The 23170-nt window shown below is 39.0% G+C and overlaps 1 protein-coding gene and 1 long non-coding RNA gene across 3 annotated transcripts; one reads left to right on the forward strand and one right to left on the reverse strand.

Moving 5' to 3' along the window:
• Window positions 1-1508: 1508 nt before the first annotated feature.
• Window positions 1509-10442, reverse strand: ccdc3b (coiled-coil domain containing 3b). Its single transcript, XM_034083930.2, has 3 exons — window positions 9864-10442; window positions 6224-6398; window positions 1509-2999 (listed from the first exon to the last, which is right to left on the reverse strand). Exons 1-3 carry the CDS (start codon window positions 10217-10219, stop codon window positions 2712-2714), a joined length of 819 nt encoding a protein of 272 aa, XP_033939821.1. The 5' UTR covers window positions 10220-10442; the 3' UTR covers window positions 1509-2711.
• A 6996-nt stretch (window positions 10443-17438) lies between these two features.
• Window positions 17439-20799, forward strand: LOC139433852 (uncharacterized). 2 transcript variants are annotated; one of them, XR_011643257.1, is made up of 3 exons: window positions 17439-17781; window positions 18577-18698; window positions 19533-20799. It is a non-coding gene; the product is annotated as an uncharacterized lncRNA (long non-coding RNA). The 2 variants fall into 2 exon arrangements; XR_011643258.1 differs by lacking the exon at window positions 17439-17781 and having other exon boundaries at window positions 17918-18698; window positions 19533-19612; window positions 19948-20799.
• The last annotated feature ends 2371 nt before the right edge of the window (window positions 20800-23170 follow it).

Consider the following 23170-nt stretch of genomic DNA (forward strand, 5'->3'; position numbering starts at 1 on the left):
ATGTGAGCATAAGTTTTTAGCTCGTAGCTTGAATCACAACTGTGCAGCCTCACGTAGCAACTTGGAAGGTTGTGGAGAATTTCTTTTATTTAACAAGGTGACTAATTGAAAACATGAAGTGCTGGTTTTCTTTTCCTAAAGGAAACACCAGCAGACCCTAGTAGGCCCGTTACCTACAGAAACATTGGAGCCAATGGCAGGTTAAAGATCTCAAAGTAAGAAATGTCTCCGGTGGATTTCTTCATGCGGAGCGATGAATGACAGCGGAGTGAAAGACTTAGGTGTAGCTGCTGGAGAAAACATGAACAGAAAGGGAGGTTAAAGGAAAAAAAGGAAAATATATAATGTATTGACCAATCAGATGCTCTGGAATTGTCAATACAAAAATAAAAATGAAACCGAAGTAGGCATTTAAAAAAATAAAATAAGGCAAGATAAATAAACTGAGTCCACAGATAGCCGGTCCTGTGGAGGGACCACCAATATGCCGAGGTAGTGCCTGACATCTGCTTTGCAGCTTGGCTGTGCACAGTGGTTTGTTGAGAAGGCAGTGTGTATATCATCTTTGGCTCCGGTCCATGGGATTTTGACAGTTGGCTGCAGGCTAGGTTGTCTGATGCAAAGATTTCACGGGGAGAATAAAGAGCTAGGAGACAAGACGAGAAGCTGTTCCCTGCAACACTTCCCACCTCGCTCCACAGGTCAAACGATGCGCGAGAGGAAAGCTTGTAAATGTCCGCCTGGTGTCCAGCTTAACTGCAGAATAATCCTGTGAGAGTTCCTGATGTAAAACATGTTTTAGCAGCCATGCAACCCTGCCTCTCAATTCCCTCACTTGTATGCCACCATATGGAAGACATTTGGTTCTGCTGGAAATTGTGTTGACATTTTCATCTGCCAAGACGATTTTGCGTCTCAAATGTTTCTGTTTTCTCTCTGAAAGTGCACCGGAAGTAAAACTGGACAAAAGTTTGAGAAAAGAAGGTAGAAATAGGGCCAATTCATCTTTACGATTTATATTTCCTTTCAAACTTGCACTAGTTCTTCGAAAAGGATTGTTTTATTAGCACTGAATCACACAAAACATACTGAACATGCAGGAAGATTTACAATCGGGGTTAGAACCTTTTACTACTTTGTTCTGCTGTTTTGCTCAACGCATTTATTTTTCAATATGTCAGATGAAAGAATCAAATAATGTTACACTGTTGTTTGCACCTTGACCATAACAACTGTTTCAAAGTGTTGCATGAAACTGTAGCTGGAAAAGTCATGAAGCAAAACAAAGAAATATAAAGACAGAAGATTAATTCATGATGAAAGGTTTGTATATTTAGAGGCTCTCATTTGTGGATGTATTTCACTTCACATATAGTGCATTTCTTTCAAATTCTACCCAAAAAGTAACATACATATGGATGTTATGAAGACGACCTAAACTGTGACAATTCAAAATAACCACAAAGGACATTTAATAAAAGTTCATTTATTTATTTAAAAAACTGCACTGTTACAGAAATAAGGATGCTATTGGCAATGCAAACCATATGTCTGCTGTTTAGAGAGAGCAGAAGTTATAATAAAGTAACTACACAAAGTATAATAAGATAAGCAAAACTTTCAAAGCCAACCCTGTACCAGGCTCACTGGCTGATCTAAATGAGTGCTCAGCACCCTGTTTTCAAATACATATACACTTTCCTTAAGTGGGATGTGATTGAATAACTTGTGGAAAAGGCACTCTTAGAAATAATTAACTGAATGTTGAGAAGCATACACTTTGGGATAGTTTCCTGCGTATGAATAGATACAAAGAAATTAAAAGCAGGTCGAAAATAATGACGTGACGTAATGTTTGGTCTTGCAGCTTTTTAAACTTTGGCACATCTGCTACTCTGTAACTCATATAAACACTCATAGCATATGAAATCATCGTAGCATAACGAACACATGGATGTTTATATCACCTTGTTCTGGTCAAAAGAGTTTGATGAGAACAAGGTGATATACTGAGTTGGAGTATTTTGATGATACTATTTCTGAATTATGATACTAATTCTAACATGTATACAATGCATAGTGTGTCCAGCACAGAATCAAACAAGATATTAAATGTATCAATGCTTTGACATTGTCCACTTAAAGTGCAGCTGCCAGCTGAGCGCTCTGTCCAATGATTGGAAAGATATTGTGCTGCCACTGAATGGAACTAATAAAAAGGCCCAAAAAGGCAGAAGTTGCGGGGTTAACATAGAAAGTAAATAATTCAGACAACATAATGATATTGGACAGACAGGTAGAATAAGAATTAAAAGTTGAGGAGAATTACATGAAGAACTGTTACTCCTGTGAAGCCATTTAAATCCACAAATCCCTAATATAATTCCATAAAACAGGTCAAGTGAAAGCACACACACACACACACACACACACACACACACACACACACACACACACACACACACACACACACACACACACACACACACACACACACACACACACACACGCACGCACGCACGCACGCACGCACGCACGCACGCACACACACACACACACACACACACACACACACACACACACATTTAGACAGACGGGAAATAAAACTGAACATATAACAGGACCTTAATCTGGATTGTTCCTTTTGAATGAGCACATTAATAATGTTAAAGATATACAGCATGTAATGAAGTGCTCTGTCTTTGTCAATGTCAATTGTACTGTTTTTTGGTGGAGATGACCTTTTTTAGTGGCTGGTCCCTAGCAGTGTCCTGGTCGGGGTGAGTTTGGGACGTCTTTGTCCCGTAGAGCTGTTTGAGGCTGAGGGTCTGCTGCTCCTTGGTTGTTGCCCGCTGGGCCTGGCGTAGCAGACGTTTCATGGTCTTCACCTTTTCCCTCAGGTGGTCGTTCGCTTTCTCCAAGGAGCGCACCTTCTGGGAGAGAACCCAGGCCTTCTCCTCCTCCTCAAACAGAGCCTTCTGCACCGCAGAGCACAACAGCTGTGAAGGGAAGTGAAAAAGATTGTTTGATACAACTTTTCAAGGAGATACATGTGAATGAAAGGCATGCAGAGCATTTGATGAAGTGCACTGCAGGCAAACATGTGTTTAAAAGTTCATGGTGTAGTGCCGTGCTTTATACAAACAGTCTATGCACTTTCAACAGGTTAGTCCCAGTGGGCTAATGCTGCTGGGACTAACCTTAGAGTTTGTATTTGCAGTATTTTACTGTGTCCAGGCAGGATTTTATGTTGGACATGAAGACAGTACATTTAGGTTTCTATTTAAAACAGAAATGCTGGCATCAATATGGCTTCTCTTTTCAAACTTTCTGTTCAAACTTCATAATGCCAGTGTGCTATGACTATGACTTAAAGTTGTCTTCGGACATGTGCATTTTTGAAAGGATTTGGGTTTTATATTTTACAAGATTTCTTTACTCGTACCAGATTTTGTATGTTTTTGTAAGGTTTATGACGTAGCACCTGTCAGACCTGCTATTTATGATGCTGGATTTAATTTTGGTTCAGTCATAAGTAAGAAAACACATCTGGCATTCTTCTGGACTGACAACCCGTGTCAAGAGCTTTCAGCAATTTCCACCATTTGTGTGTGAGACAGTCAAAGAAAGTGACACTTTTTTGAGTGCTTAAAATGAAAGAAAGGGGTGGGGGAAGTCGAGAAGTTCATTAAGTATGTTTAAGATATACCCTTCTTGCTGTGGGATATTTTATGGAAATACATTCAAGAGTTTTCATATACTGTATGCTCTGTTTGTACCATTACATTTATAAAAGCCTTTGACAGCACATTGTTGCTTTAGGAAGGGACCAAGATAACTAAAAGGTTGCTCAGTCTGTTTCAGAGAGACACCACTGCGAGATTAAACCCAACATGTCTGCAGTCTCGACATCCGATCCAAAGGCCTGGACCTTTTCTTATAGGTGGAAAAACGAGCTCAAGCTGCCTCTTTCTGCATGCTTCTCTGCCTGAGTGTGGATTTCCTCCACAGATCTTACTACTTCCACATGGGGCCAGCGTGAAACACTGATGTATATTCCCCCTCTTTCAGATAACAACCACTGAGGGTTTTGAGGAAATGTTAAAAATGTGTGGCTGGCTGCCGGCCCACATCACTGGTTAGAACATTACTTGTTTTAATATTAGCTACGGAGTTTTCCCCTGTGCTCTTACTTATGTCCCATGACATGAGTGATATAAAGAGGGATTACACTTTCTAATGTGAATTATGAAGTTCACGAGCAGAACAACCAAGTTATGTAAAGCAGGAGATGTAAAATGGCACCCGAGGTATACGATTAACACTCAAACACAAAATGTATTTATTTCGTTTATACGTCTACGTTTATAGGGTTATTTCAGGCTAAGTTGCAGAGTAGACAAATACTTAGGTAATTGTCCTTGAAAAAGTCTGGAGCCGAGACATAGATATACCATTTAAACCTGACTCTGGGTGGAAGACTTATTACCTTGTGATAAGCTTTAGTGTTTTCAACATGACATTCACAGCAAGAGAAAAGAAAGGCAGAGGTGTATACCTGTGTACCTGTTCAATATAGGGTTAATATTGGACATGATTGACATCTGAGAAGAAACTAAATGTGTCTTGGTCCATGTTAACTGAAGCTGACTCTTTATGAGCAGCAATCTGTTGTGTCTTTGTTTCCAGCTATCAAGGACATGGAGTCAGACAGCCTGCTAAAGCTTATATTTCTGCCTTGGTGTTTGGACCACAAAACTGTGGGAAAATGCTTAAAATAATAAGTTGGTCGCTGATACTCTTCGATTAGAAATTGAATAAATGCCATGTGTTTTACTTTGATGGACTGGATTATGGGATGCGTATGGCATGATCTGTTCTACTGTGATTTTAGGTCCGTTGCCTAAACAATGGTTGCGCAGTACCATTAAAAACAAAGTCTGTTTTTATCTTGCTAGGAGAACATCTAATCATGAGAATTATGTAAGACAGCATCATTGATATCTAAAAGTTGCTCTGTAATTATAATTACAGGCCTAACCCAAAAGCTGTGAATGGAAATAAAAACCATGTTTTCATTCTCTTTACCCATGAAGGATTGTTGCTTTTATGAACATAGTCAGCAAATGATTGGAAACAGACAGAAGAAGACTGACCTAAATCAAGGAGATTAGGCAAAAGGGTTTAGATTCATTAAAGGGGATAAAGCCACTGGAAGCCATTTATATACTGGCACATGCATTCTGGGATGAGATGCAGGAAACTTACAGAGTCACGGAGCGCCAGGTGTTAATGTTGGCAATAGTGTTTAGGTAAAATGAGCTTTAATCAATTAAACATCGGAGCTGAAGCTTATTGATTCAGGAAATGTTTCCATCAGCATTAAAAAGAGAAGTGGACTTTAGATGCAATCAATCTGCATTGTCCTGCGTAATCCTCCAGAAAGTGTTTTGTTAAGGATTTACTTTTATGATGTATCCACTTTCCCTGGTTTTTTCTCAAGTTAGTAATTTTCTAACTTTCCATAAATTCTTCTCAGTATCCCGCAGAGGATGGACATACAAAATACTGTTTACATAAAAAGATAGAGAGCAGAATTTTCCAGTCCAAAGAAAGTGAATCCTCTTAATTTAATATTTATCATGTATTTTGGCTACACTTGTGTTCTGTCCAACGAACCTTAACATTTTCCATTATTCCACCTAACTTGATTGTTGAACATCCATGTAAAACACTTGTTTTTTGATTCTGACATTTAAACGTAATCGTTTTAAAGTCATCAAAGAGCTGTTGTAGCACTGGACATGTCTGAACATTCAGGTGTTTATACGTTAGCGATGCCATCAATATGCATGAGAAAATTCTCCATTAAACAACAAAAAGCCAACAAGCTGGCAAAAACAATGTTGTTTAAAGTAGATTTTTCCTTTCAACAAAGTAAGTTCTTTGTTGCGCCAAAACCTCAGGAAATGTGTGTTTAGTTTCTCATGCATTAAGAACATGTCTTGCTTGCCAGCTCCTTTACAGTATGCCTTTGAGAACAAAATGATGTTGAACCCTTTCATTTGTTTACCAAAGTACTTCGGGCTATTCTGGCTAAATCATTTTTGTATCAAAGACGAATTTCAAATGTATGACCTTATTACTAAATGAGTGTGAGAAAGACCCTTCAAAACAGACAAACAACACCGGGAAACTGTTAGTGTTCTGATGGGCTACATACCCGGCTGTCCTCCTGGGCCTCATACTCCGGGGTGAAGCTGTGGACCTGAGTACCGGACGTGCAGTTGGAGAACTGGAAGAGGCTGGCAAACATGCGGTGGTTCTCTGCTGTGTCGGGGAATATGGGGTCCTGGAAGTTTACTCCATGAGGAATGATGTTGTAGTTTTCATCCATCCTGCAAGGCAGAAAAGGAAGAGATTGTATTGGTTGTGAACAAATGCAAAAATTGACTTAAGTAAAAAAAAATGTGCATGTGTAAAACAGTAAAGCTGCATTTGCTATTATTTTGATTATTGATAAATCTGCTGATTATTTTCTTGATTAATCAATTAATCCTACGGAAAATGTCTGTCCTAATTTCTCATAGTCAAAGGTGATGTCTTTAAATGTCTTGCATTGTCAGTCCAAAACCTACAAATTAAGTTTATTATGATATAAAAACGGGAAAAGCAGAAAATCTCCTTCAATTTAAAAAACTGCTTATCAAAGTAGTAGCAAGGCAATTATCTTCCTGTCACTTGATAAATCAATTGGTTGACCATTGGCTGAGCTCTAAACATAAAGCAGTAAGTTTGTTTCTAGTATATTTTTCTTTTGTCTGTTTAGTGTAAACCTGTCTTCACCTGTCCTGTGATAAATTGATCACTCAATTAAAAAAACATTATGATAGAATATGTAAAGTATGTGTAATAATATGTTTTATGTAAAAAATGTTTCCAACAGATAGATTTTTAGTTTACCTATTCATCCATATAAGGTTGCATATTAACATATATTGGAAATTGGTAGCAGACCCTGATCTATTTTATATGCATATTCAATGTAGATGAGTCAAGCCAGCTAACTACAAGCCAAATGGATTTACTGAGCATGTTTCATATCTTCTCCTCGGATGTGAAGTGTGTGAGGGAGGAAGCCTTGGAGCAGCATGTATTCAAACATCTGGATTCCATCTTGCATCCCTCGAGGGACCTCAAAAGATGGTTGCCCCCATCAGAGACTGTGTGTGCGTGTGTGAGTGTGTGTGCATCTGTGTGTTGATGGAGCTCAAAGAAAGCTGATGTTTTGCTTCAACAGAAAAGGTCAGAGGTCAGGTGTAAACACAGTGACCAGGAGGTCAGAAGGAATAGTAGATCCAGAGGAACTTGTGTTGACTCTACGATGATGGAAACCTCACTAAACAGTCACATAACACTCTTTATACATTTTTAGTACATATGCAGCACATGCACAACTCAACGCATTACAAAAACTTGATTGTAAGTGTGCCTTTTTTTAAAGGGAGATATAGGCCTAGGTCTTTTTTAAAGCAAATGTATCGCTCAAGCAGAACAGTCAGCCTGTTTCATTTAAAGGTCCTGAGGGAGATCCTGAGTTGCATTTTTCGTCCTGCTAGGCTCAGATTTGTCCTGTCCTTGGAGCTTATACTCATGATTGATTGAAAATACTATTTTTGGTCTGAGATAAGTCTTGTTGGGGCTTTTGTAACAGGAAATAGATGTCCACTGGAGACTGTGATGTGAACTTTTCAGTTTTGGCTTGCACATACCGAGTCTGGGATCTGCCACAACAACACTCCTTTGAAATTCAACACTGATCTGTTTTAGGTTTGCATTTTGAGGTGGAGTCTCACGTGAGCCATGGACATGAGAAAACAATTCGTCAGGCCATATCTAATTTCTTCCAGTTTCAAAGAAAGTTGACATTTAAATAAATAAACAAAACAAACATGGTGATACATCAATGTGTAATTCCACTAGCTAAATGAACATTTGAAGGAATAGTTCTGACATTTTGGGAAATACCATTATTCTGTTCGTTCATGAGATTGAGATGAGAACATTAGGCCTACCACTACCTCAAATGTGTAAATATAAAGCTAGAAACAAAGAGATAGTTAGCTTAACTTAGCATAAAGACCGGGAACAGAGGGAAACAGCTAGCCTGTCTCCTCCCAGTTTTAACAAAACTGCCTACCACCTCTAAAGTTAGCTGATTATCTTGTTACATCTCATGTTTTTTTTTTATCCTAAAGAATCAAAAAGAAAAGTTGGACACCATCTGGGCTTTGGTTTCTTTTCCCATAGGTCTTCATGACTGGTGGGCTAAAAATCTGCTGCACAGAAAAATATGCGGGAGCGACTTTCAGGAGTTGCTCTCTCCATTCCCTGGTAAACACTGGCACAAGATCTGCTTATGTTTACTGGAGCAATCATTGCGTCTTAATCATCATCAGGTCCATACTTAAACACAAGTGCTTCAGGAAGTTTCCGATGTTGGTCGCCGGGCTGATTAAGGGGATAACGTCCGGATGTTTTCAGTAACACAACAGGGGACAGCAAAGTCATCCCTAGAGGGGTTATTAACCAGAACCAGTGAAATCATCTAAATAATATTTTAGTCGTCATTAGACACAACAATACACAATCACACAATGTGAGTGTGTGATTCTGTGAATATAATGTGCAACATATGCTATAACGAATACTATTGTGGTTGGCCCTGCTGCTGCAGACCCTCATTCGGCACAGCTGAACATTAAACTTCAGGAATGCTTTTCAGTGCCCCCCTCTGAATATCTAACTCTTCATCTGTTTGAGAGAAAAAGCAGAAATATCGGTGAAGGCCTGTCAGCACACGTTTTTTCCTTCATCTAGCGGCAAACCAGTGTGTTTGAGCAGGACAAAAGGTGGTCCTATACCATCAAGCTTTTTGGGAAATGTCTGGCTCTGTAATTACACTGGCTGGAATGCAATAGACGTTTCCTGAGTAACAGGGTTGTTTCTGTCCAACACAGACATTTAAGTATTAACCTGCCACACACATTTTTGAAATATGAGTGGAGCATTTGGCAGGCTATTAGATATATTAATAACTTTAAAAGTGCTTTTGACAGCAGAATGTCTCAATACTAGCCAATGATTGATTGAATCCTCCCAGGGTCCTTTCACTTCCTTCTGTGAGATCTCACACATGTATGAAGAATTTCGGCTTTTCTTTTGACAGGAGGATGGGCCAGGAGGAGGTGAGGTCAAATGATGTATATTGGATACATTTTTTGGCTCCACATACTGTATTCTCAAGTGTCCAGAGGGACTGATGGTGGATTATTTGTATGTGAAATCATCATTTAGTTTTGCCAGGGACAACTCAACATCTAATGCAGAAGATTACGTACCAAATTGCTATGCAGTTTCCTTTCCCAGTTGGTTATTATCAAAGCATTAACTTTGTCCAATTCATGGATGCATTCCAATAAATGGAGGCAGTGATTTTATACCCCAGAGTGAAAAAACGAATTTTGGTCTTAACCAAATTGACAAAGCTACTGCTGATTCTCGACATTTCTGCAACCTTTTTTAAGCATTGTCTTTACTCTGAACAGGAAATATGGATCGTAGAGTGAAGACACCTACAGTCGGAAAAGAGAGTGCAAACCCTGGTAGGGTTAAGGTTATTTATAGTAGGGCCTAAATACATGGAATTACACTTAACTGATCATTTGGAAATGAATGGGGAAAACAAGTTTAGAGTTTATATAACTCGAATTACTAAAGCTTCCAACTCATTTTGCTCTGGGTATCTTTGACAATAAAACATTTTCATGATTAGATTAAGTGGGAATATCTAGAGTGCTCACCTTAGAAAGAAGTAGTAGTTGTTGTTTTTGGTGACACTGTAGGAGAAGCAGGTGAAGTAGCCCAGGCCAGTAACATTGAACCTGGATCCAGCAGGGACCTCCAGCATGCTGCCCCACGCCTGGTCGCACAGCAGCTCAATCTCCGCGGAGAAAAGATGCTCGTTTTCGGACGGCAGGTAGTTATCATACACATTGTAAAACTCCTTGTGCAGTTCCAACACCTTGGCAAACACTATGATCTGTGCCATCTCCGCACGGCACGCTTCTGTCTGAGGTCTCCATTCACCGGGCAGCTGACATCCCAATCTCCCATCAGCAGCCGCTGCTGCCACCATAATCGCCAAAATAATCCACATGATCCCACAGGAATAAAACGACTGTGGGTCAGTCAGGCACACGATGATAACGATGCTGCAGATGAATGTAATCAAGAAAAAAAACCTGCAGTGCTTTTACTCCATGCAGATACCTCCACCAAAACTGACTGAACTAATATTTACAGTGAATCAATAAAAACAAAGGTTTTACACAAGAAAATAGTCCCAGGCAGTTGGTAACTTCTCTGCTCTCTGCGGCCCCTCTCCCTCCTCCAGCCACAATACCTGCGATCAGAGGAACAGCCCATTCAGCATCCCCTGTAGAAAATGTGCCTCTGACCTTTTAAATGACACCAGCAGGAGCTAATAAAGAGTGTGCATTCATACCTGCGTGTGAAGTTTCCAGATTAAACTTTTCTGAAAATGTAAAAGAAATCCTCAAGATCATATGTTGTGAGTTTATGGATTTACCGCAACAAAGAACAGTATTTAAATCTCAATGAAAACAATGACTAACAAAGACTAACTTTAACTTTATGTATGCGGCAGTGGCGCCCTCTATGGACAATAGCACTGTGGTCTATTTTTCTGGCTAATGCTCTTTTAATTATGTTATTACTGCAACCATTTTCGGTATGGTACTTCAGGCATTCAGGCCTCAGTGACTCCAATGTTGATGATGGACCGGGAAAATCTATACCCTTAAACTCATCTCATCTGATGGGAGTACAATTAGGACTCTGCTGATTATTTGACTAAGTGCACGCCTATGACACATAATCATAGGCGTAATTTGCACTGGGGATGCTGGGGACATGTTCCCAATCCCACCACTTTTTAAAAGTATAACTTATAAATGTTCTGAAAAATAACATGCACAAAGAAATGTAATAAACAAGAACACTGGTTTAGTGTCAAGATGTTCAATGTGGACATGTAATTAGACTTTTAACAGAAAATGTAAAAAACTAACATTGCTCCCACTTTGACCTGCACTTAAAAAAAAAAAGTCAACAAATATAATTCCTACTTACTATTTTGACTCTAAAATGACCCAAAAACATGCTTGCGGCAATGTTGTTTGACCTGTTGACCTGAAGTAAATGTTGTCTTTTTGGTTTATTTTATTTTCAGAGAGTACCAGAATGCGTATGTTAAATCTGGAAAATTGTCCCCACCACTTTCTAACAAAGTGACGCCCTTGGACACATTTGTCAAATATTGTTACGCCTGCGTCCTTTTAAAAAAAATATTCAACTATTAGAAGTGTGTGCAGGCTCCACTGTGACAGAGAGGATGCAGCTCAGTATGGACAGATAGTTTGACATTATGTCATTCTGGGATTTATCTGATTGAAAGCTGGAAAAAGTAATGTAATGTAATGTCTCAGATAGAATAATACAATTATCAAACTTCTTATTCCCTATAAGAAGTGTCGCAATGGATGACTCTGGATTAGCCCGATTACGGATCGGAAGTTTCTAGGTTCAACTGGCTCGCCATTTTCAACTTGTAGTCTTTAATATTTTGGCATGTCATTACATTCAAATAGAAGATTATTAAAACATAGTTTTTGAACACCGTCTTAAATCTACAGAAAATGCAGATGTGTATATCAGGACATATTTATCTCATTAATATCTTGTCTTAAGTTGATTTATCCAAACTTGATCTATATAACTTCATCAACAGGAATTTGACTTTTATTATGTATGTTTAAATATTGTCTATGCAGTAACAAGGTGGCAGAATTATCAAGAATCAAGTTTTTAATGTCTTGAGCATGAAAGTACAGTTGGTCTCTATCTCTGCTTTTTAAATAATCCTTTTAAAAGTGTTTCAAAAGTGCTGATTCTCTGTCTGTTACTTTAGATGAAAATAAGGAGCCACTCCCCACGCCCCTCTGAGAGATATTTGGTTAAAAAGAACACAATGGTGCTCAAGGAGGAGTTTCAGGTGATAAGGGGGGGTGGGGGGTTACCTTGGTTGGTGGTTGGCTAATGGTTACACAAGCCAAAAAAACGTTATGACATCATAAAGTGGCTAAAATCTGATCAGCTCATTTTCAGACAGGTTTTTATATAAATGGATCAGGACAAAAAGTGAGCGAATCTTCTTTCCTGAAACCTTCAGAGTCTCTTAACGCAGAGGGGACACATGTTTATGTATAAAATACATGAAAAAGTGGATATTGCACAATAGGTGACCGTTAAGTTAAGCAGTTTTGTTTTAGTCATAGGGAATCAAACGTCAAGAAAATGTATATTGTTCAACAAAGTTTCTACTTTTGAAATTGACCTTTAATAATAATAATAATAACTCTGCACTCTTATGTAATACAGGCACAACAGGCTCTCATCACTCTCGTAAGACCTTTAAAACACTGTATACTGATAGTCAGGGTATGAACCCCTCACACTCCCCACTGCAAAGTACAAACCCATTGTCCCCGTTGGAATGATCCTCAGAGCGGGGTGGGCGTGGGGATTTCTCAGGTGACAAACACAAAGTTCCCAGAGTTTTTAGGGGGGCTCAACAGTCAACAGTGTGAGAGATGAAGAACCTGCATGAGGACATGGCTGCAACACTACTGACTCTAATGCTCATGATACCCTACATATGCGAGGGAGGTGAGTTTTTTTATGACACAGAATGACTGAGAAAATGCAACCTTGCTGCTATTATCTGAACAATCATTATGTCTCTGGTACCTGTTTATGTTTAAGCACTGCTGAGGAAATCCACAGCGATGGACTTCCTTCAAAAAACAAGAGAGAAGCGTGATTCTGAGTGTTATCCCAGAGGCTGCAGCTCAGAGGCCAGTGAGTCTGGAGAACTGATGGAAACAGAACATATTGGATATGTAAGTTTTACTGTCATTTGTACTTTCTTTCCCAATTGCCTTTTTATATAATCTTAAATTATTTAATAATCTGCTGTTGTGTGTATGAATAGGCTGTTAAACCAAGTTTTTCATTGTTTTTTACATATTCAAAACCTGCAATTTCCACACTGATAACAAAATACTATTATGTTGAGACAGTTGGGTGGTCAATGTTGTAGCAATAGAATGTAGCATTATTAGAATGTTTTTAATGTATTGATTTGACATTGAATTAGTCTTATTTTGTTCATGTTTTGGTGGATCACAATCATGTTGTTCAATGATGTCCTACTAATGTGATTCAGTGTACAGATCATGTAAACAAAAGTGAAAAAGTGCCATCAATCTGTGTGGGTATCTGGGTCTTTGCATGGAAAGGGATTATGCACATGAAACTATGAATAAGACCATGTGTGTCCAAAACCTGGACTCCAGGGATGTGAAGCGTTCCTCTGTTCGACAGGGATAATGTGTAACATAATCAAGCAAGTCACTGAGGCGTCCACCATTACCGTGTTCGTACTTGCTTGCAATGAGGAGAGAGAGTGAAGGCAGGCCATTAACATTGACTCTGTTACTAAGTGCACCTGCTGCTAATATCAGGTGAAGCCAGCAGAGAGGTGGAATGTGATCAAATAGGATTTCTGTCATTTTGTAAGACGTTTAGGTACATGTTGTTTCTTTGTTGCAAACAATGTTGTTCCATACACCATTTTCAGTTTGTATGGATACTATAAGCAACTACAGCCTGGTTTTGTTGTAATGTATGTATTACATTTGGAATAAAATCTTATGTTAACAAACTTATTTATAGGAGGAGAATTCCAGCCTGCTGTATGATGGGGGTGCTACTCAGGAAGGAATACACAATGTAAGTTTGGTTTTATATCTTACCTACATTATGTTGTTATTTATAGATACATATGAGTTATTTTACACAAGAAGTTTATGGATAAACCTATAAAGTCTATAATCACTTTTGCCTTGTAGGCGATCCCTGGAGGGGAGTCTGTGGCGAATGAAGGATCTGGGATGTAGCCAAGAGGGAAAGAGCAACACGACGATGTTGTTGGTATTGAGGGAAGCTCAGCTCTCCTAAATGCCTCCTGATACCAAGGGCAACTTTGATTGATTGTATATCGGTGAAAAGCATAGCAACTAGAAATACACTATAAAAGTAAAATACAAAGTTTGATCACTTAAATAAGCCATTGAACAAAGGGTTTATAATTAACATGATTTCTTTTAAGGATGAATTTGCATGCTCTATTTACTTGTTGTTTTATTTTTTCAACTCCAATTGTTATTGTTTTATGTTTAGCACTTGCTGTCTTTGGTTATTACAGTTCAGCATGTGACTTGATACTGAGTTTGAAAATAAAAAGTAGTTATCCTTGTTAGAAATTATGTTTAAATAAACATAACATATCTTTATCAATGTATCCATATTAAATACGTTGTCCAGTATATTATAACTTCTAAAATATGTGAGCAACTATTCAGCTTATAAACGTTTCAATAAATAAGATGTATATGTTATGCATGTTTTCTATAACCTTTTTTGTTAATTAAAGGGTCTTTAAGAATTAGTGGTCTGTAAGACATTTATCTCTTGGGAGTTTAGGATTCTTTTTTTTAGGAGGTTTTAAAACCTTTGTGTATAGGTCTCACTTTGCAATTTGAACCTGTGTGTCTGGTATGCAGTGTTGTTGTATTGGTATCATTATTAATCCATCAAGTTAAAACAATCCAGGGAAATGGCACTAACCTTCTGATTAATAACTTTAACTATTCACACACTACAGTCATGGCCTGTATCCTGTTGCATTTCATGAAGATGTGTACTAGGGATGTGCATCTCCATCACTGAGGCCGATGCGATGCGCATCTCGATACGATACATTAACGATACATTTGAAACACCAGGGCCCTTTCTCATTTCATCAAATCCCCCTCCTCGACTCCTCGACTCCTCGGTCCTCCGGTAGTGACCCGGAAATGAATTTCAGCGCACCATGTTGAAGGACATCTCATTTCTCTAAATGCACTTCGAGGACCGAGGATCGAGCGTCGAGGAGGCTCTCTGGAGGAGCTATAACCGAGGATACACTGATGGGTCCTCCACGGTCCTCCACGGCTGCTTCGTGGATGCATTTCCGGCAACAGAGATGTTTCAAAGACTCGTGACGCACGGCCGGACTTATCTCAGCCAATGACAGCTCTGCATGCATCCCCTGGATATTATTTTATTAACTGCTTTCATCGCGACGCGATGTTTACAGTGAGAACAGCTGTGAGGTCCGTGCAGAAAGCAGAGCAGTGTGTATAATATATATCACTCAGTAGAACAGGCCTACTCTTTTTGCTTTAGTTTAGTAGATATCTACAAACAAAGAGTCGATATTTTTCTAAAACCATTTAGTGCTTCACAATAAAATACACCACGGCTGTAGCCTGTTTTAGGAGCTGTATATGCGTGTGTGTGGTGTAGGTGTGTGTGGTACAGTGTGTGGTCGATGCAGCAGACAGACAGGTGTCAGTTGGTTTGGTGTCCTCTGCTTACTTTTAATACTTGTAAATAAAACTTTTGGCCCGTAATTTATTTTCCACATTGTAGCGACCAGAGAGGGGGGGGGGGGGGGGGGGGGATATATCCAGTCTCTGATAGTGTTACGTTATTATGAGAGTGCTCTGCTTGATTCTGAAATTGTATATATTTATATAAATATATATATATATATGTGTGTGTGTGTCCGCATCTGTAGCCATTATTGTCTCATTATACCGCACTGTGAATGAATCAAAGTAAATATATAAGTCGTCATGAACACATCTGTCCATCAGACAGAGGGCTGCTGCCTCCTGTCATCATTAATGGACGTCTCTTTAAAATGACCACTCAGAGGAGAGGAGTTCTCATTTCTCTAACCGCCTGCTGCTTCCCCTCCTCTCTCCTCGGTTCCCCTCCTCGGCTCCTCCGCTCGCATCTCCTGTGGGCGGGACTAAGTATCGAGGATAGGAGTCGAGGAGGGGAGTCGAGGAGGGGAGTTCGAGAAATGAGAAAGGGCCCAGCCGATGCGATACGATTCACCCCTGTTGCGATACAGTTCGATACGATTTGATTCAACATTATGCGATTCGGTGCTATACGATGCGATTCAACACGATGCAAAAATAATGATACTTCAATATGGTACGACAGAGGATTTTTGTTTTATTCCTTATATGCAGCAAATAATACATTAACAAAAAAGTGCTTTACATATTTGGTACTGCACATCCCATCATGCAGTTTATTTTTTTACCTTTAAAAGCTCTCCAGAGTACAGTACAATTGTATAACACCTCACAGTTAAACAATGTAAGGATGCATTTCTCATGAATAACAATGTGCAAATAACAGCTACCATAGTGCAATGCCCATACAGCTGCTGACTGATGTGCTTAACACTCATTCATAGGCTAACTCACAAGTGAGCAGAAAGCAGTGGGTTCTATATGAACAATAAAGAATACAAATAACCTTTCACAAACAGGTATTTCATAACTGCTTACAGTAAGGAAGACATTTAAATTATTATTGGCCGTCACAGGCTGCTGTAAACTAAACACCACTCTCTCTGACAGAACACCTCACGGAGTGATTTAACTCATGTCTAACTTTCAGGTTTCTCTTTTCAGCCGCAGACCCCATGTCGCCTCTTTATGTGCGTCGTTCCTCGTACTTTAAAGCGGCTCGGCATCGTTAACAATTTGCGAGCGATTTTTCAAGTTGACCGTCTGTATAGTGCCGCGCACATCATCACGACGTTACTGATGGGGTGCGGCTGCGGAGTAATACTGTGTGTATGCAAGCCCGCATCTAGGACGGATCTATGTATCATGGCTGTAGACCTGTTAAGTAATAAAGATACCTCATACAAAGGTCTACGGATACCTTATTACTCTCCATGACCTGCGGTCAACTATATAGCATAAAGGACTATTACACCGTCTTTCTTGAACAATCCGAAGTGTTGCCAAACGTTTGATTAGTAGGTATTTTTCGGTGCGCTGTGTTTCTCTTTCTCCTCAACTTCCGTGTGTGTTGATAACTGAGACTCTCGGCCTCCGTAGTGGCGAAGCACATATCAAAGATCGTCTCTGCTGAGCGTTGACAAGATGAGGGGATTGTATATGAATGAATCGGGTTTTTACCAAGCGGCAAACTCTGGGGAAGAGCCGGGAAGCCAATACGGAAGTGCCACGCACTGCAGTTCATATATTGGCCGATAGGCGATGGCTGCAGAAAGGAGCAATTTCCATAGACCCCCATGTTAAAATGCCCAACTTTACAGCGGAAAAACACATGTTTTTCTCCCTGGCTCCATACGTTTTATTATCGATACAGTTAGATTCCACCTTCATGATTATGGATCTGTGAGTGAATTGTTTTCTAACGCGACCCTTTTATTTATATTAGGTCTTAAAGTTTTTGCATTAATTAGGGCGTGGTCACGTTGATGGACACGTACATGCCTCACTGTCAGCTAACAGCAACTTGTCCACTCTGCTAGGCTACAACCATAGAGGCTACAACGTTAGTTAGTCATAGTACTGTACTTGACCCTTTAGCTTTAGCCGTGTTCGTGGTGATATACCAGACAATTAAGATGTCGTGCTGTGCGCTTGAATGTACTAACAGAACTTCCAAGAAGTCTACTCTCAGCTTTTTTCGGTGAGTAAAATGATAATATTATACATGTTAACCCCGTTAGCAGGTGTGTGTGTGCTTGTTAGCTTAGCTTGTTATGTAGCTTATTAGCCAGCTAAGGATGTAACCCTTTATACGTGTGTGTATATATATATATATATACAGTTTAGTTTATGATTCAGCCTTGGGTAAGACTTTTATAGTCTATGGCTATGACGCCCATAATGCTAAACGGGAGCAAATGTTAAAAGGGGACCCAATTATCCCAGTGGTGGGATAACCGAAGCTAACCGGAGCCGTAGCTAGCCCTTTGCGGCTCCGTTAGCTTCGGCCAGCGGCGGAGCCCGGCGTTATAACTGGAGATCAAGGAATGCAGCGAAACGCGGACTTGGTTCGCCTGCAGCCTGCTATAGTATTAGCTAAAGAAATGATGTTGAACAAGTCTTATTAAGCTGAACATCGCCACAATTGTTCTGCTATGTATCGGTACTTATTTTATTTTCTTAACGTGTGAATGACAAGCATTAAGAATAACAACAAATAGCTATTTATCTTGCATATTGTCTCGTTTGATTATGAATGTAACGTTTATATAGTGGAACTACACTGTTTTATCAAAACCAAAGTGCCACGCAGTAACTTGGTAGGCCCATGCATGTATTTCAGCAGGAAATGTGCAACCTAGATTACATTTACCAACACAGACTATATAGAAATATTTGTAAAAGTTGTTCATGCGTTATTAAGTGAATATGGCATTAACCCTCCTGTTGTCTTTGGGTCGGTTTTCCTGTATTTTTGAATAACGGTTTCCTTTAGGTGATCCAGACAGGCTGGACCAGTGGGTGCTGAACATCCGGAGGAATACATGGACCCCCAACGTTTCTTCTCGCCTGTGCAGTGAACACTTTGAGAGTCATCCCTTCAGCACGGACTCATGGGTACAGATCCTTTTTAAAAATAAAAAAATAACTTGGTTCCATTTGTGAGTGTAAATTGTTGTTACTAATTAAATACATGTTATACATCATACAATGCTAAATAATTGTTATGGCACAGCTTGCACATCCGTGATGAGTAATGTTCTTTTGATTAAAGGCCAAATTAAGATTTTGCCAGTTAAGTAAAGAAACATAGAAATCGATTTTTTTGCAAACCATCACATTTCTCTTCAATTTATGCAAAGACTCTTTATCATAGATAGAGAATTGCCATTTCCCCCCACATACTCTATGTTAAAAACAGATGAATTATATTACCTTTTTTTTACATTATTTTAATAGCAACATTCATTCATCTGTTGTCATCTTATAACTTATTTATCTTAACAGCTATCACTGTAAAAAAAAAAATGATTTAAGTTAATTTTACTATACAATATTTATCTCTACATTCTGTTCTTGCATATGTCTTATTATATTTACGTGTATATAGATTTCTGCCTGCACTAATTTATTATTCTTAATTTAATTTAGAATTTATTTTATTGTTTTATGTCTTATATAACTATGTTGCATTGTTGGAGGAGCTCGGGACAGATGATTTGCATTGCCATTCCTACACTGTAGCCTATGTGCATATGACATAAATCCTTTGAATCTGAATCTTGGAAACACGTAATTGTTGAATAGATTAACTGCGTAGTTAACATGTTGGCCCTCTATTGTCTTTTATAATGCACTCTTACATTTAAAACAACATTATTCAAAAGAAAGTTGAATATCTACAGACCTCAAAAAGTTATTTTATGTGTTTTTGTTTATTATTTTTATTAGGGAAGGAGATGCCTGAAAAACACTGCAGTGCCCACCATTTTCTATTTCACCAAAGAACAACAGCCTGGAAGGAGAAGCAGGTGAGTAGCAATGACGAGGTAAGTGACACTCCTAGTTCGACTGTTAATAGTAATGAGGAGGTTGCAGATGTCGACCATGGTAGTGGTGAAAACAGTCTTGCTGCTGATCAGAGCAATATCATTATGATACAAGGCACACCTGAAGAAGCCTTGGTTGTTCCACATGTGGAGCGTAATGACATTCCAACAGTCAATGCTTGTGAGGAGGATGTTGGTTTGGGTAGCAGCAGCCAACAAACAGACTCCGCCTCTGTTCACTCTCACACTTGGGCTTTAAACCAAGTACTGAATAGTTTGTGCACACATTTCTAACATGTGATCTTTCTTTCATGTAGGACGCTTGAGGGAAGTTGCAACGCCTCGGCCAATGGGATGTCTTCTCCACGTGAAAGAGATTGAAGGCATCACTTATAACTTAAGACAATTTTCCAAAAGTTATGACTTGTATTGGCTTAGATGGTAATGGATTACATCTAACACGAATCAAGATCGTATTGAGAAAAATGAAAGTGTAATCCTTAGTTACATAGGAAAAGATGTAATCGGATTAGTTTTACTTTTTTTAATAATAGGGAAACTCAGGATTACAATCTTATTCAAAACCTAAAAAGAGCATATATATGTAAAATGATCAAATTGTATCTCTTCTCTGGAAGCGGTACTGTTCTGTAGGCTAATACTAATACTAATTGTGAATCTATACACCTACTGCCTGAATCTGCTTTATGGTATTATATTATACATTTTAAGTAAAAAAATCATATTAATATTTCTTCTCTCCTGTGTTTATTTGCATTGCATTTGATATTGAGGTAATCCAAAACAAAAAATAAAGTTATCACGTTACATTACTTTTATATCTTGATACTCACATGAAGTTACTGGTTGTGTTTTTGGCAAGTAGCCCTCCCAACCCTGTACATAAGTTATATCATTTTAATTACTGATACAGTTGTTGCACATCTTTAATTTATTTTCTCGTGTACTTAAGTCATAAAATGATTCGAAACCTTTACTTTTCATAAAATGCAAGATGTAACTTTCAATGTGGCTTTATCACATTTTCAATGTAAATAGATCTGATTAAATAAAGAGTAAAAGCACAATCTTAAATGTTGACAGTTATCATTTGCCTATGCTTATTGTTAATGTAGTGGTGTTATAAACAAAATGTTGTCCTAAAGGAAATTAAGATGTATTTTTATTTGTTGACAAAAGATTTAAAGTTGATGCTCACAACATGTGGGAACATTTATGGAGAAAAATGTTTCTATTGTAAAACAAATATTTATCTGCATACTGAACAAAACTCTCTAAAAGGTATTATCTTCTGTGACGTTACGACCCTGTAGGGATTGTGGGTATTTCACTTCATAATTACATTCTATGGTATGCTTATGACATTGATGCCAAAATACATGGGACTAGGGGAGACCTTCCTGTTGTTTGCATTGTCATGATAAATGACAGCGTAGTATTCATTGTCAAGATTTGTGTTTTTAAACTTGGGACTCTTTTCAGACTGCTCCGGCTTGGGAAAAGATTTTAGCCTTAATTTGTAATGTTTTCTGTATTGTATGGTAAGCTTATCCTTTCATTTGATAGTCCCATTTGGATGTGATAGCTAACATTTTCAGTAAGCAGTAGACAAAATAAGTGAAAATATGAATGTAATTTATTTTCAATATTTACATAAATACATAATTATTTTTAACAAATCAAATAACAAAAAACATCATAACAAATACAAAATAAAAGGTTTGACAGACAGCCATGCCCAGCATGGGCCTGGAGAGCTGCAGAGTCCAATGGGGGTAAGAGGGGGGGGTGGGATGTGGGGAAGAGGAAGAGCAGCCATGTCAACAGTGTTATGGCTACAGATGTAATATCTAACTCAACATTAGCCATGACAGTCTGGGCTTAGCAAGGGCCTTAGAATACATACTCTAAAGGCCAAATCCAAAGACAGTGATACTGACATTTTAGCAGTTCACAGTCTTTGGAGGTGGTCTTTCAGGCAATTGGCTGGTGACTTAAAAAAAATATCATTTCTCCAAGGGGTGAAATGAACTCCATCTCGCAAAAACAGCCCAGGACTGTCATGTCTAATGTTGGAGTGGTCAACAATGGCACCATTTAGGCTATGAACAAAAGTAGCCATAACACTGTTAACAAACTTCCGGGCCTTGTCAATTTTGACAGGATTTGCACCAGCCCTCCACCGGCGCCTCTGGGAGAGCATGATCTTCAAGCCAGGGTGCCGATGGTGAAGCTGGTCCAGGTCCTCCTTCATCTGGTTCAGCAACTGAACACTGGGCACATCCCCCAAGTCACAGTGGATGAGGAGGACATCCGGGACTGCTCTTCCTAGCGGGGAGTAGGAAAAGAAAGGGAGGACACCTCTCCAGCGCAGTTCACCCCAACCGAACCAGCACACCCTCAGGTCGAGGCCAAGGTTGCTGCTGATGGTCTCTGTAGCTCTCTGGGCTCCACGCCGGACATAGCTCCCGATTATCCATACAGTCACTATGGGAGGAAAATAAATGAGAGTAACAAATGCTTCAGATCATGAGGAACATCAAATAAAGGGTTGCTCATTTTGTTCCTTTGACAATAACATACAAAATAACTATGAAATCACACCTGTATGGTTAAAAGTAACAAGAGAGCAAAACCACAAAAAACAGATTAACAGCACACAGTTTATATATATATATATTTATATACTGTGTGCTGTTTATCTACAATTGTGCATACATGTATATGTATAGTATGTTTGTGTGTAATGTCAACCATCTGAAGTCCTGTAAAGTAAGCCAGGACCATCAACTTACAGGTTGTGCAGTTTGGCGTGGATCTTCTTTTTTCTTAATTCTGAAATAAATAAAAATGTTTTAATCAATATAAAAGCACCTTTCTTTTTCTACAGTCATATTTAATTAATCACATTTAATTCACGCAACACTGGCCATATCTCTGCTAGTTTACAAAGTTTAGTTACAAATGACATTTATATTAGAAAAACGGTGAAGCACTTAAAAAACAATTGTATAGTGTAGGTTCAAGAACCTTTAAATCAAAAGGACAAGTTTTGTAAAGTTACAGGGTATCTTATCTTCAGAATATGCCGGGAACGAGGAGCAGTGACCGCAAGCTGGGTTGTTAGCATAGGTTGTTAGCTTAATACTTAATAGAACATGTTAGCTTAGCTTCTTAGCCTGAGCTAGGTCTGGAATGTCACGCTCGGTGGCAGCAGGTCCCGCCCTGTCCCGCCTCGGCTCCGCCTCAGCACCGCCTCTTTGCCCTTATTTGGAGAAGGCGGGAGTTAGACTCTGACGTCACTGTCGAGCCGTTAGTGGCCGACTCCGCCTACTAAGGGCTTCACGGCAACTCTGCAGAATCCTATGGGTGACGTCACGGACCCTACGTCCATTTATATATACAGTCTATGGTTTTTACCGATGCAAAGACGCTACGCAATCGATGCATCGCGAGTTCAACCCGGTTCAACCCAAACTGTAGCCGATGTGCACTCTTTCAACCGGTGCACTCGCATCT

This window comes from Pseudochaenichthys georgianus, chromosome 5 (assembly GCF_902827115.2).
Source record: "Pseudochaenichthys georgianus chromosome 5, fPseGeo1.2, whole genome shotgun sequence".
Classification (NCBI taxonomy): domain Eukaryota; kingdom Metazoa; phylum Chordata; class Actinopteri; order Perciformes; family Channichthyidae; genus Pseudochaenichthys; species Pseudochaenichthys georgianus.